The 14,772-nt window shown below is 42.9% G+C and overlaps 1 protein-coding gene across 1 annotated transcript in view; it reads right to left on the bottom strand.

The window, feature by feature from the left end:
• Window positions 1-14,772, bottom strand: part of RAD18 (RAD18 E3 ubiquitin protein ligase) — a 530,572-nt gene that overhangs the window by 463,744 nt on the left and 52,056 nt on the right. The window contains exons 3-4 of the mRNA XM_069206336.1: window positions 13,094-13,155; window positions 7,089-7,159 (exon numbers count right to left, since the gene is read on the bottom strand). Coding sequence (XP_069062437.1) covers window positions 7,089-7,159; window positions 13,094-13,155 — 133 coding nt within the window. The remainder of the gene's footprint in view (window positions 1-7,088; window positions 7,160-13,093; window positions 13,156-14,772) is intronic.

Here is a 14,772-nt window from a genome sequence, read left to right as displayed (position 1 = left end):
GGAGAGACAGGAATGTATCCTAGATCAAGAGGGCGCACCAAGTCTAGATATGGCCAACAACATCAGTTCCATACAGATGATGAGTGGACTCAAGTGGATGAGGGATCACCCAACCCTGGATTCCCAAATGAAAGCAGTGGAGGGTTTCTGGTAACTTGCTTGATCCACCTCCTCCTCCTGCGATGGGCAGACCACTGCAGAGTGAATATGCAGAGAGTCAAGAGGGCACCCAGGGGTACGCCTGAGGTCGACACCACTGAACAAGCTGAGGCAACACCCCGAACGCAGTTGTGTCCTCATGGACTATGTGTGGAGCATAGACGAATGTAGCGGATGCTCCTGAGATGGGGGTACTGGCTAAGTACTAACATGGGGAGGGATGTAGAGTGCCACTCAGCCTCTACATGAAGGCAGTTCATACCTCACGCACCCTGGAAGACATGCTCGGCCAAATGGTATAAATAAAAGGGTTGTGCATCCTTGAGGCCACATCCATAAAAGTTATACCTGTGTGGTGTAAACTAATGCCACTGGCAAGTGTGAAGTCCAGGCCTTAGGGGCCTCGGCACTTTACAGTGCCCATGGCTGACTAAGAGACCGCCCCAGCACTTTTCATAATACATATATGAAGACTTCCGAGGCTGCCTCCAACGTCCTGAGAAGGATGAAAATTCTGCATGGACTCTGAGGATGCAAAGCCTCCAACATGCACACTGAAAACCTGCTCCATGCAGGGTTTTTCAGCTCACCCTGTGTTCACCAGGTGACAGCTCTTCAACGGGTAACAGTGGGTAACAGTGGGTAACAGTGTCAACAGTTCCGATTTCGAGCGAGTTGACAGGACTGTATTTAACACACTCAATAAACACCGTTACCCTGGTGAGACCAGTTTACTTGGTGCAGTTAATACGTCATATTCCGAGTTTTGCGGTGAAATGAGGATATCATGCATAACTGGTGTTTATTGCACCGAGTTCCGAATGTTTTGTCTTTTACCCCATCCCTTACCTCCGATCAATTCTTGTTTTCTTTTTGTAATTTGTCAAAAGTAAAATGCCGCGGTGTGATAATTATGGCATAACTCGGAAATCCGCAAACTAACAAAGTCACCAATAACTGTGAAAAGTTTGGCCTAAATATTTTTGAAGAGCTATAATCGAGCAGTTTCTGGCTTTCAGTATTGAGGCGCTAGCTGACTCGTATACTGAAAGACCGAACAACAATCTTGCAGAATGAATGGTCCCAATTTAAAATGTGCATGCCTTCTTCATCGGAGACACCTGCAAGGCCCGGGACCAGCGCAAGGAGGCGACGGGTAATTTAATTACCAAGATGCATGAATACGAGGTTAATCGATGGGTGTGTAATTAAGATAGCGTCCCCGGGGGCACAGGCATGACGCCCTGGGAGCTGGAGAGAAGCGGGTTCCCACACTTTCGTCTCATCCGAATCAATTGCGAACACAAGCCCGTGGAGGGCCATTTTAGTTCAAAATTGAATTTGTTTGCAAAGGGAAAACAAATCTGTTCCTGCAGCAATCTGCATAACTTGATATGCAAATCGGCAGATGCCTAATCGCAATAAAAAATGTGTTATTCCTGCCACTTCTAACGCACGCGCAGGTTCCAAGGATGATGGTGGAAGGTGATCAAGAGAGCATCATTCAAGCAAGCCCCTGGCGAGCGTTTACTACAAAGACTGCAATTTCAGGAGCAGGAGAGGTTGATCAAGGGCTTGGTGGAAAACCATCATTGGCACAAAGCCTAGGGAATCTGAGCTTCCAATAATAGCAGTGCTTTTTTTTCCATTTATTTTCATATTCAGAAATCAGTGCAGATGTTTCAGCTCCATACTTTTTCCAGATACTAACGCTTTCAGAAATTAAGAACATTAAGAGCTACCTTTTCAATAGGGTGCCGGGGTCACTAGCTGCATAACTGACTCAAACATATCATTTTTTTTTTTAAATACCAATATTTTTTTCGATTTTTATAAAAGAAAAATAAAAGTTAATTTTGAGAAAAGTATAAGCAGCTAAAGAATGGAGGAAGGGGGGGGAAAGGTACGCAAGGGGCACAGGTGTGCAATATAAAATCAAGTTACATTGTTTCTAATGAAATAAAAAAAAGTGAATGCTAAAATAACTTTGAAAATGGGATCCAAGCTCAAATGTTCAGCAGTATCCTTGAGTAAACATAGGATTGTTGATAAATTGTCATAATGTTTTTAATTTTTTTCTGAGACGTTGGACTGTAATGCTGCTCTGCATTCCTCCTCAAACTGATATCACTCTACCCTGATTATGATTACCTTACAGTTAGTAAAAGTTCAAAAAAGTCGTCGAAATGTGATCATATTTCGCAATTTTATAGTGAATCACGGCACAAAGTTGCTCTTAGGTGCCCTATCATAATGTCATCAGGGGTTTCTGGATATCTAGTTTAGTTGTGAGTAACATAACCACCACCAAGTGACTCAGTCACAACATCAGAGGATATTTTCCTTTGTCTTCATTGAAACCAAAAGCAATAAATAAGAGGACCAAGTTGAATAGTCAACTCTTTTTCATCTCGTCTTAGCTTCCAATTCTCATCCGAAAGGTTTTGACCTGGGAGCTGGATCACCTTCTGGCCACAGCCATTCCAGCATCAATCAGTAGTAGAATGCATGGTTTTCAGATGTACATGTGTAACTTGCCAACACATGACCAATTTACCAAACCTTTCTCTGCTTCTTACACTTATGGATGTTCTAGCTGCTCTTATATAAATGGTAGATCAAGTATCTTCAGACATTTCTGGATCAAATTTTTCCTCCAGTGGCTCCCTATATTTGAGGGACCAGGTTGAACTTGTTAAGCAGAGCCACATATAAAGCAAAACAAATGTTACAAAATGTTATCCCTTTCTTTAAGAGCTCCACTATGAATAGTAGGTCTCTTGAATTTCCTTCTCTGATCTCTAGGGTCGTGGCAGCTTTTACATGAAGAATGTTACTAAGTAAAATGAACATTTTCTAGATGGCCTGTTCAGAAGATGCAGAGCTAATAATGAGGGTTGCCTGGTGCATCGCTCCTTAGTCCACATGTATGTGGCACTATTGCACGGGTGGGCACAGGCTGAGTATCAAGGGCTCTGAAGGATCTCGTCTATTGAGATGCATGACCCCCTGCTTGGGGCCAAACATCATGAGACTCAAGGTAATGAGACTGCGTATGTGGTGACTGAGAAATGTACGGTAACAGAGTGACTTAAAGGCTTAGTCTCAATCGCAGCAAAGTTACTCACTGGTACGAAACACTGACATGCCTGACAGTATTATTTGCTCAGAATCAACTGAACAATAATTACTATCTTGATTATTGAATAACAAAAAGGCTCAACCACTCCTTCTCTAGGGCAACCCCAAGAATCTGCATTTCCATAGCATGCAGCATAAAAACCTTTTACACAACATTCAAGAAAAGGATGAAAGATGTCTTATTAAACAGACCAGGAAACGTATAGAGTATCACTCTTGCTGACCCTAGCTAACCTTAAACAAAAATCATTAAAATCGTTAAGTTGAAATTCCCTTTCAACATTTGAAGATTTCCTTGATGTCAGGAAACTCTAGGAAGAACCTCCTTGCTATCTCTTGATTCTTTTGTCTTTTTACATAATACATATTAACCTGTGCTATATGAAATGTGATACCTTGTATATGCCTACAAATATCTTAGGTGCCCTGATATTAATTTTGACATAACTTGTGATATATAAAACTTCAAAATGAAAAAGACTTATTGATAGGCATCATTCTGCTATATCTAACTTCTGTATATCGCAAATTTACACCCATACGAGAATCCAGAGCTGATATATTTCTCCATATGCTTTTGTTCACTTTTCCTCATTTGGATGTCAGAAGGATGCTATTTTCACACAAACCCAAACTCTAAAGAAGTTTTAAAAAATACTTTAAAATTATTTCTCTGCTAACAGACATGGAGTCCAAATCAGCATACTTTAAGCAATCACGACTGATCTTCATATAAAGGCAGCTAGAAAAATTCTAAGCATAGAGCAATCATGGAACACTAGCAACCGGAAACAAGGAATGCCTCCATTATAAAAAGTACTTCAGAAATACTTTAGAGAAGCTGTAAGTTTTATGTACATGCTTAATAAATACAAAGTGACACCAGAGAACATGAGTATTCAGAAGGCCAACCTCAATGCACGGTAATACGGACGAGCAACCCGTTCCGTGAGAGACCCAGGTCAATGACATCTGGCATCTTGACATTTTTTTGTCATAGCTCACAGCAGTCATGCACACGTGCCATGGCCTAGGCAATCCCCTAAATGATGAGACTCCGACCTGGCTCCGTGGTCTGGGCAGCGCACAAAGGACATCCTCAAAGCTGACAAAAGACTACTGTGTACGTCCTGGGACATATACATTAAACAGTGGTGGCAGCAAGCCATATCTTTTTGATTGATAGTCATTAACAGACCTTTTTCTTGTTTAGGGTGTGGTGACTACTGGTCACACTCATGTGCAGTCCCTCTTCAGTGGAGTGTTCAGGCCCTTCGCTGAAAGAATACGTCCACGTATGTGGTGCTGTAGCAGGGCTCCATGTAGAATGAGTATATGCTTCAGCAGACCAGTGGAAACCATTTTGCATGTTCCCTGGTACAACATAGCACAAGGTAGAGGTTGTGGCATCCCTTCCTCAGGCAAGGAAGTGTACTGTTCACATTCCTGGTTTGGAGAGAAAAGCCCCAGACAATGAAGTGTGGGAGGATGGAGGCAAGAGTGCTTCAGAAATGCAGCGGAGGCCATTTAGTGGAGGGCCTGCAGATTCATTCGCTCAGAGAACTACATCAATACTGGTAGTGGGCAGGGGGAGCAGGGGTAAGTTAACAGATTTTCATCAGAAGTAATGGGAATCTTTCAGTCAGGGCAAGCCCTTTTATCTTCATCCAAGTGCTACTCCCAAGAAGGCTGTTGAGAGCCAGGTGGAGAACATTATCCTCGTTTTTACTGCTGTTGTGGGAATTTAAGTTGGAAACACAGATTGTCACTACATGATCAACAGAGGTGCACCAGATAGAAAGGCTATGCCTTCTCACGGAATTGGAATATGCAAAGAAAATAAACTACTCAAGCTATTTCTATGTCTTAGACACTGGACCCACATCCCGTCTGGAACGGGACTGGGATCCAAATGTTCACAAATTGTTCCTCTTTCTTCACTGACCAAAGGATTGGGTACTCCACAAAGTACGCAAGTAATGCTGATATGCAAGGTTGGTGTCCTGTACGACCAGTCTCCCTGAGGTGAGGGGACATCACCTGAAGTCTGTGAGACTGCTAGGGGCTGTGGGTCTGCCTATGACTTTAAAGTTGCTGACCTGCTGAGAGAGGGGAATAAATGCCTGCCTTGTGAGAGGGACGGCTGCCGAGAAGGTGAAGCCCTGCCTTGTGCCCAGGAAAGTTGGGGCAGTCTCAGAAATTGCAGACTACTGTGGAGACCGCCACTAGCACAGATGATAATTTGGAATGGGTCTTCCAGCCTCCCCAACATAACCTCAAGCCAGATGTTCATCCTGAAAGAGATGTAACTGCAGCTCCAACAATCTGCCTATGTGTTCTGCAGCTAAGAGCAACCCCAGCCTGACGAACCTGCAGCTAAGAGCAACCATGACCACAGACACATACATTTACGAGTAATTATGATCTGGAAAACCAACTGGTAAAATCCTACCTGAGGACGTCACTTAAGTGCTAAAGTGATGGGTGCTGACCAATGCATCATCTACTGAAGTGACAAGAGTTGGGACAGCACTATAATTTCAAAGAACCAGTGCTGAGACATTTTTAAGGACAGGTCCAGGAAAGCTGCTCATAAATTCCAGTACCCTGCACCTGAGCTTAAGTTAAACATGGTTAGTTTCGGAGTAGAAATCTTCCTAATACTTGTGTAGAACCCTATGGCTTCAAACTTTCTGTGTGTAATATTGTGTTCTGGAGAGTACAACATTATGGCATCTCTTTTTCACACAAAAAGCACTGTACTAGACAGTAATTATTGTGTTTGCTGCCTAACTGTGCGATCTGAGTCAGCACTCCCACCCTACCCCCCCCTTGAGAAGCCTTGAACTGCTCCCCTCACAACCACTGAGGTTCAAGTGCTGAAGGGGTGTACTAGGTGCTCAGTCTGCAGGAGCACTTTAAGTCAAGCCTGGGACAACAGAGATTAACAGCTCTAAACAACAATAGGGGTAGAGATGCTAGACCGTCATGCCTTACGGGGTCAATTATGCCAAGCTTCTTGGTGTATGGGGTAAATGATGCCAGATCTGTTTGGCTTGTGTTGTCAATGATGTCCAATAAGATGTTAAACTGTAATTATAGATTGTCACTGCCGCCTGTAGGGATCCTGGTGCTGAAGTCACGAACTGTACTGAATAAAGAAAGGGATGGTTAAAACTAAACTCTTTTGGTTGCCTTATAAAGGTGATTGAAACTAAGCTGAAGATGTTTGGGGAAACTGCTGGATAGCTTGGGAGCAGACATTCAAAAGCTGCATTTACCCTACCCCACTTTATGAAATTTAAGACCTTGCAACAGAGAAAACTGAGATGAACAAAGTCGTTCTGGGGATGCAACAGATAAGTCTCTGTGTGAGAAATGTAGGAGAAGGCCTGTATAGAGTACGGTATACAACACAAAGTACCTTACAAATTTGGTTACTGGTTTACAACTCCCTGGGAGACTAGATTAACATTTTATAACCCAGATGAGGTGCCCATCCTGTGTGAGTAACAATAACTCTGGTCAAAAATTCATTACTAATCAATACCATAGGCAGGTTTTTGTTCCCTGTACTTTGATTTCTCAGCTAAAGCACTCTGTTTTTCATTCTATTAAAGCCAAGCATTATTCTCTGTATTATGCTAATTAATTTCATATTCAGCAACATTTCTCTGTCAGGTACCAACGAGCTGTTTGAAACGTATAGCAGGCTTTCCTCTTTATGGTAAACTGTGATGCCCAGAAGAACCTTAAAGCTGATCTTGAGTGGCCACAATTTCACATACCTTGCAGAATTGAAGTTCTTCACCAGTTCATCCAATACCCTGTTATTTCTTAGGTCAGGTTCTACCACAGCCTGCATTAAAAAAGAACAGATGGACCAGTGAAATTCAGCCAACAGTTATCAAGCAGATCACAGCAACACCCAGAGCACTACTACAACAGGCAGGGAATACCAAGGTGCGCTGGTGGTGGAGTGCACAGCCATCTGCAAGTGTGCAGGTGAATGGTTAACTAGCACATGGAGAGAGGGAGGAAGAAAGTGAGTCAATAAGCACATACACGTGTCTACAAAGCACATCATTCATTGTCTTGTTGTTGCAAGGCACCACAAACCATGCAAGTGCTTCAGTTAACAAGCACGGACAAAGACAGTAAGTCTATGTTTAATATAGCATCAGCATATTCAAACGAGACACATAGGAGGCAGCTAGTCTCAGACCGATAATTGGTTGTCAAGTAGACTTTTGGGCAGTTCAATGTAAGCAGCTGAGTGGAGGTGAAAGGCTATACCAGACCACAGAAGCAAATAGCTTTAGGTGAGAGATGGATACTCCACTAGGATGATACAAGACTTGACAGACAAAGTCTCGAGCCAGTGGATGAAAGAGGCTAGTCGAAGAAAGCCAATGGTTGAAAACAGTGTACCCAAAGTCCATTTTTTATACACTGTTAATCAATAGGTTGCACAACAGTTTTGCTCGCAACATCCAGATTTACGAAGAATTGACAAAGCCAATAGTTATCAGCTTTGTGACCCACCGGCTTTGCCTATGTTTTTTAGCCACACTGCACAGCATGCTTGATGCTGTGCACCATGGATAAAGTTTTTTTTAAAAAGCCTTTGATGCAGCTGTCGGTGTCATTTTGTAGGTGTGCGCACCACATATGTGCTTTTTTCTTTGAAGTTCCTGATGCAAAAGCCTTTTTTAATTTTTTTTAAGTGATCGTAAGAGCATCGGGGGCAGGCTGAAGCACCACATGGGGTGGATGGGGTGCAGAGATGCAGGGTTAGTTTCCTGTACGACCAGTCTCCCTGAGGTGAGGGGACATCAACTGAAGTCTGTGAGACTGCTAGGAGCTGTGGGTCTGCCTATAACTTTGAAGTCGCTGACCTGCAGACAAAGCAACACGGGGGACTGCAGAAGGAATGGGGAAGCAATACAGCAGAGCAGGGAGGAGGGCAACAAGGAGGGCATCGGTGGAGATAAGGAACAACTGGTGAGAAAAAAGGAGTGATCTGGAAAGGGGGAAACAACACAGAGGACACAGGGAGGCCATGGGGGGAGGCTAACGGCAAGCGCAACAAGGAGGTTGCAGGGGGGAAGCAAATGAGAGACAGAAAACATGTGCAAAGAGAAAAAGGAACACTAGTGAGACAGCTCAAAAACACATGCACTCTCAAGAAGGGCTCAACTAAAAAAAGAAAAAAACTAGTCCGAGGAAAGCAAGCAGCAGAAGCAGAGATGCCTGGCAATCAAAGAGATGGCAGAGAGGCAATGCTTCAATGAAGAGACAAACACAAGATTGACAAGCTGGGACACCAATAAGAAATCAGGAAAATAAGAGTAACAGGAAAGCCAGCCAATAGGCGGGGGAACTAAGCCCCTCTATGTACTTGGTAAGCCACAATATGCCTCGCAACAGATAGCATATATGCTGTCTAGTAGGCTGGACCTAAAACTATAGATTGGTCTCCAACTGTTCCTTTCTAATTCAATAACTGTGGAATCCCAAGTACAACAATAAGAATGAGAACTCTATTTGGACTCCTTGAGCCCCTTGGTTGAAGCAACATCTCATCAGAAAGCAATGTTCACAAGATGCCATTTCGGTGCACAGTGGACAGGATTGGACCCTTGAGAACTGAGCACTTCTGTCTGTTGATATTCTCTCGCCTTCCTACATTGTCAGAACAGACATGAGGATGTTTGCTGTGAAAGATGCAGTAGAGACATCTAAGGCTTTCTCGAATTCCCCAGTAAGCCTGAAAACTAATCATTTTTAATTGAAAGCTGTACTGTTTTGTTCTTAGACTTCAACAGTCGCATCAGTCCCGGGTATTGCCTTTGCATCAGAAAGAAATCTCCAGATTCAAACGGAGGTTTAGCTGAAAGCAAGAGGAACTTGTTCCTTTGCAGAAAAACACAATTTATAAGTGCTGAATACAATTTCAAGGGCCATGTTTTCAACACAATTCCTGTCAGTCACTGTACATACACTAGAGGTTTTTTGCTGATGAATTTTGAATAAATGGCTGCGCCAGGTCTGAAACAGGAGGGCAGTGTGGCCCTAGTCAATCAGAATTAATTAAGTGTAGTTAGAGACCCACTTTTGGTGTAAAAATAAAAAATATTGGTCTTAAAATCTTCAGTTCTCCGTATACTAATACCAATAATAATAAAAATAATAAAAGTAGTTGCCGAATTTAATAACAATAAAAACTGTACTTACAATACCAGAGCGACCAATATTTGTAGCCTGTTTTTCTTTAAAAAAACGCTAATTTGTCATTCAATTGGCCTCTAGACACAGTTAAAAGTGGACACATTGGAATATACCGCGCTGATGACAGAATGCAGACCTCCTAGCGAAAGCGCAGGAAAATACTGCTCTGACATCAGAATGCTAATATAATATATCGCTATGATGAACCGAAGTTGACCTCATAAAAAGAGCAGTGGAATATACCGCTATGACAACAAAATGGCCACCTCACAGCAACAGCACCAGAATATAACAATAGGACGACAGGATGCGGACATCCTAGTGACAGATAAATAATAGACATCCGGCAGCAGAATGCTAACTGCGTAAACGAAGGCACTAGAATATATTGAATTATCCATGTATACAATGCTCGACTATCACAATCATGCACCTGTTGTCATGTCCCTTGGGATCTTCCCACTGGCAGTCGTTGCCAAAGGCTGACTCGCACCTGATTCATAAGCACCCAGTAACGAGATGCACTGGGAAAGCCAATAGGTCTGGGCTTAACGTGCTAACACATGCAGCGTCTGCAGCGGAGCCCAAGACCCATGGGAGCGATCTAGCAGGAGAAGACAAGGGTGCAAAAGGTGTAAGGAAGTCCCTCTGTTGTACTAGCACGCGCCTACGTGCGAGCTTGATGTTGCCATAGTAATGTTTACTGTTACACTTGCACTCATGCGCCTTGTTATTTCTTGTATCTGCATGGTATGCATTAATTGATTCTGTATTCCTTCAATTCTGTGTTTGTTTGTGTACTGTTCCATGTTTGTGTCTCCTGCTATAAGGAGCCTTGCTCAACTGTTCATCTTCAGTTGAGGATCTCTTGCCACGGACATGGGCTTATTGTGCTTGAAGAAACTATCCACTTTTCTATTTACCTGCTACACGCGTCCTTCCGTGTACAGTTCAAAGCAAGCACTTAAGAAACGGCAGAAGGATACATCCAAACAGCCAATAGTTTTGGTGAGAGATAAATACTCCATTGGACTGAGTCAAGTAGTGATAATCAAATCCTGAAGCCAATTTTCTGTGAGTCTGCAAGTCAGTGGTTGAAATGAGTGGACCGAAAGCCCACTCTATAAGTACTGTAAGCATCAGGTCAGTTTGAGAGCTGTACTGTTAAAACCCAGACCTAAAAATGGACAACCTACACCAATCCAATCCCCACCTCTCCACAGATCCCTACCTCTCAAATCCCTTCTTGACCTTACCTTATGACTAATTATCCCCCCAATATTCCCAACAGACACTGGCTAGTGAAAGCTGATACAATCACTAAACATTTAGTTCTGCTGCACATGCTTTTTTCCAGTGGCACGGCTTCTCAATATGAAAATGCAGTGGTGTAACATTGATTAAATACATGCATTGAGGACTAGCAGTCACTGTAAAACTATGGTTGAGGGAGCAGAAAGATTTTTGTCTTCAAAATTCAGAAGTAACCAAATGACATCAGCATAGGTAGACCAAGCATTGTCAAATCAAGTAAATATGGTCTTAACACTCTAAAGCCTGCATACACAAGCAGGATGTAGGTGCTCAGACTACTCATGTTGTGTTTCAGTGCCATCTACCAAATTCTCCGTCAATGCCCCATTAATAATTCCCCCAGTCTATGTACCACCTTGCTTTTGTTCACTATTTTTCTCTCAGAGCAAGTCAGTCACTCATTCCCTAGCCTGTTTGTTTACCATCTCTGTCATTGGCCCCGCTAGCCTTTATGCAAAATGACTATGTCTCCTCTTGCTGCTCATGCCTTAATAGCAACTGCCTCTTTCCATGCCTCACTTGTCTCCAGCTGGGTACCTTTATCCTTTGCCCTTCTGTGTCTCCCAGATCTATATTCCAGCCTCTCTCAGAATATCTTTCCACATAAACCATTGGTGTGCCCAATCTTGATGGCTCCAGTTCCTTTATACCCAAACTCTCTGTACCACCAGCCTCGCTGCCTCCTTTCTCTTTTGTCTTGTCACTCACTCTGTGCTTCATGTCTTTTGCATGCCTTTCAATTACTCCTGTATGACAGCATCCCCTGCCCACCCAACTGTCAATGTTCCCACCATCCAAAGTATATAAACAATCTTATTATTTTACTTTCCAGTATCCCTTCCAATCCTTCCGAATTCTCTCCACACCTGCCATACGTCTCCATAAAGTTCATACAAGTATACAGCTGTGGACAAAGGTGTAGCAACAGCTGGTTGTGTGCCTGTCTGTACCTGTCTGTAAGCTCTACCTGTCCAGGTAACGAATGGTCAGAGGAAGATTGAGGGTTACTGGTGAATGTTAAGAAAACTATAGTGTAGTCTGCAGAAAGGACCGCCCACACTGCATTTTTCATGGGGACGATGTGTGAGGTAACAAGAGGGAATGCACCTTAGAGGGACCAGGTGATTCGCATCCTGCTTCAAGTGTACAGGATCCAGAGAGGTGTCCTTAGAAACTAACTCCTTCGCCTTCCTGATTTCTACAGTAAAAAGAGAAAATTCTATACGTCAAGACTGACAACTACCAAAGTCGCTGTGGAGGCTGATTCAAAATGTGAAGTGCACTTGCAACTAGTGAATGCTAAGGGCTGCTGACTCGCAGCACTGGGGAGCTGACCCCAATGCCCCATTCTCGGTGTATTTTGATTTGATAGCACAAGCTCTGGAAAACAGTGAATGCTGTCTCTCCACAGGCCTGAAAAGTACAGCAGACATGAAGAAATAAGCGAAGTCATAAGCTTCACAAAGCCCTAGTACAAAGTAAACATTTGCTTGAGGCATGCCATAGGCCAGAGGGAGGGGACTGGAAGAGGATGTGTGAGGGCAATGTTTTGAGTGTGGTTAGAGAGGGGAAAAATGAAACCAGCGAAGGCAGTGCTTCCAATGCTGCTGTGGGACATTAGAATAAGCTAGAGCCTGGGCAGTGAAGGGAAGGCACCAATCTCGCATTCTTCACGTTTTACTCAGAGTGTGTGGACCCTATCAGTAGTAAGGAACAGTGTCAAAGTCTCTTGTTAGATGCAAGCAGCTGGGCCCTGTTCTCTGGAATGGCTTCCAAGCACCACACACTCTGGGCCCTTGGACCACCATGGTAAACAGTGACAAACACCGCAGACACAGCAAGCAAACACACTGCATATGAATCATCCATTTGTTGTCTAAACTCATCCCCAAGAGTCAGCAATTCCAATTCAGCACCCTGGAATGACCTGAATTGTGCTTGAAAAGGTTGTAAAAAGGTGATGGCTTCCAGACATCTATGCATCTAGCACGCAACCACCTTTTCAAAGTGCTGGCAGCATAAAGCTTGTTATACATGTGGCCAGTAGAGAGCAGGGTATAAAGTTGGCACAAGTAACCTAGTTGGTTGGCATCAGAAGCATTTTTTGGAGGAGCAGATAGACTATTTTCCTTAAAAACTTTATTAAGATGGGGCGACCGCAAAACTACAGAAATCAGAACGATTTTCGTATTATTATAAATAATAATATATTATTATTATTGTTATTATTATTATAATACATACTCACCACGCAACAGGTCGGGCACTGCGTTTTGTAGGATAAAAACTTGCGTATGCAAAGAGAGCAATCTGCAAAGAAACAGGAAATAAAAACACATGGTGTAATCACAGGAGTGGGAACAAGTTAAAAGAGCACGAGCCTTTGAAATGCGGATGGTATGTTCCTTCCAAAAGGCACAAAATATCCACTGCGACTTGCACGTTCGCCAAAACAACTGAGAACAAGGAGGCCACGTGTTCAGAGGAGGAAGCACGCACTGCAATTTGTCTGGGTCGAGGAATTAACAGGGAACACTGTCTGACAACAGTCTCTCCTAGGGTGACCTATTCAAATACCAAGCAATGGGAGCAGGCCGAGGTCTTCCCCTAGTAAACCTGACATTTTCAGGGTCTAGCAAGAACTTTGCTAGTCTTTATTCGAAGGGGCCATACCCAGGTTGGTTGGCTTACCTTGGAATTCAGCAAGAACCTAACCATCTTTCTTTGTATTGCACACAGGTTGCATTTTCAAGCGAATGACAAAAAATGAATGTTAAAATCTACCCTCATAAAATTCCCTAACACCAATACACAGATCAGGGATCTTACATACCCAGTCTATGCTTAAATTATGATATTTTGGAAAATTTACAACACTGATCAGCTTGAAGATTGAAGGGGATGCAAACCTTTGATGGAAATTAAATATTTAATTTTCAGTATAACATAATAAACAGAAAATAAAGAAAACCAGCAGCTTACTAAGGAGAAGCAGTGATGCTGCTTAAATGCAAGAAGCTTCACGGCTAGACACTGTTTGTAGCAAAAAAACCTATATAATTTAAAGACTTGTACAGGGAAAAAAAAAGATCGACAGCCATGTTCAATATGCTGGTCAGTCCGATATAACCCAGCAGGCTCATGCTGGTCCTGACAAGGATCGCATAAAAGGCCCCTACTATTGCTTCAATAAGACTGATCTGAATACAGACAAATTGTACACATACAGGCCAACAACTTTCTTCAGTTAGACCATTTAGTTGAAATGTTGTGGACATTTTGTCTTTGAGATAAGTGTGACATCTTGCTATATGAATCCATATCCTTCCTCACCCATCTAGGCGCTATACAGAGCAACATTGGCCACAATGAGAAAGTCCTCCCAGTCAGACAGCACAGCAACCTAGCTTTAGATAAGCAGATTCACCCAAATGAGTTGGAACTAGAAAGTACTACTTGGCACACATAGTGCTCCATGTTGAGGAGAAGTTACCTATCAGCTGGTATCCAGTCTAAATACCACTGGCTTGTTTGGAGCTAATATACTGTGTACTGTGGCATGGCATAGCGTTCGTGCTGTATATTATTGGACATGTGCTGTTGATTGGTGTAATTACAGAGATGACAATATATTTCATACATTTTGTCAAGGAGAAGAGGGGAAATGAAGGCAGATGGTTTCTACATCTATAAATTACATTTAATCATTTGCTTCTTGCAAGCCCTCCCACAGCAGGAGACTGTCAGCTTCTATTTCAGCATTTCCCATTATGTAAACGTCCTACATTGTTTGGGTAGCATTTATCTACAATGGCCCACTGTCTCCCCATATATATTATGACACCTGACTTACTCTCCCCTCACGTAGCCACAACCACCCAGCATTGTAATGAGAGCATGGTCTCACTGGTGATGAAACACTTATTA

The sequence above is a fragment of the Pleurodeles waltl genome, chromosome 9, assembly GCF_031143425.1.
Source record: "Pleurodeles waltl isolate 20211129_DDA chromosome 9, aPleWal1.hap1.20221129, whole genome shotgun sequence".
Lineage (NCBI taxonomy): Eukaryota > Metazoa > Chordata > Amphibia > Caudata > Salamandridae > Pleurodeles > Pleurodeles waltl.
The sequence above is the reverse complement of the archived record's forward strand: the minus strand, read 5'-3'. Positions and strand labels throughout refer to the sequence as shown.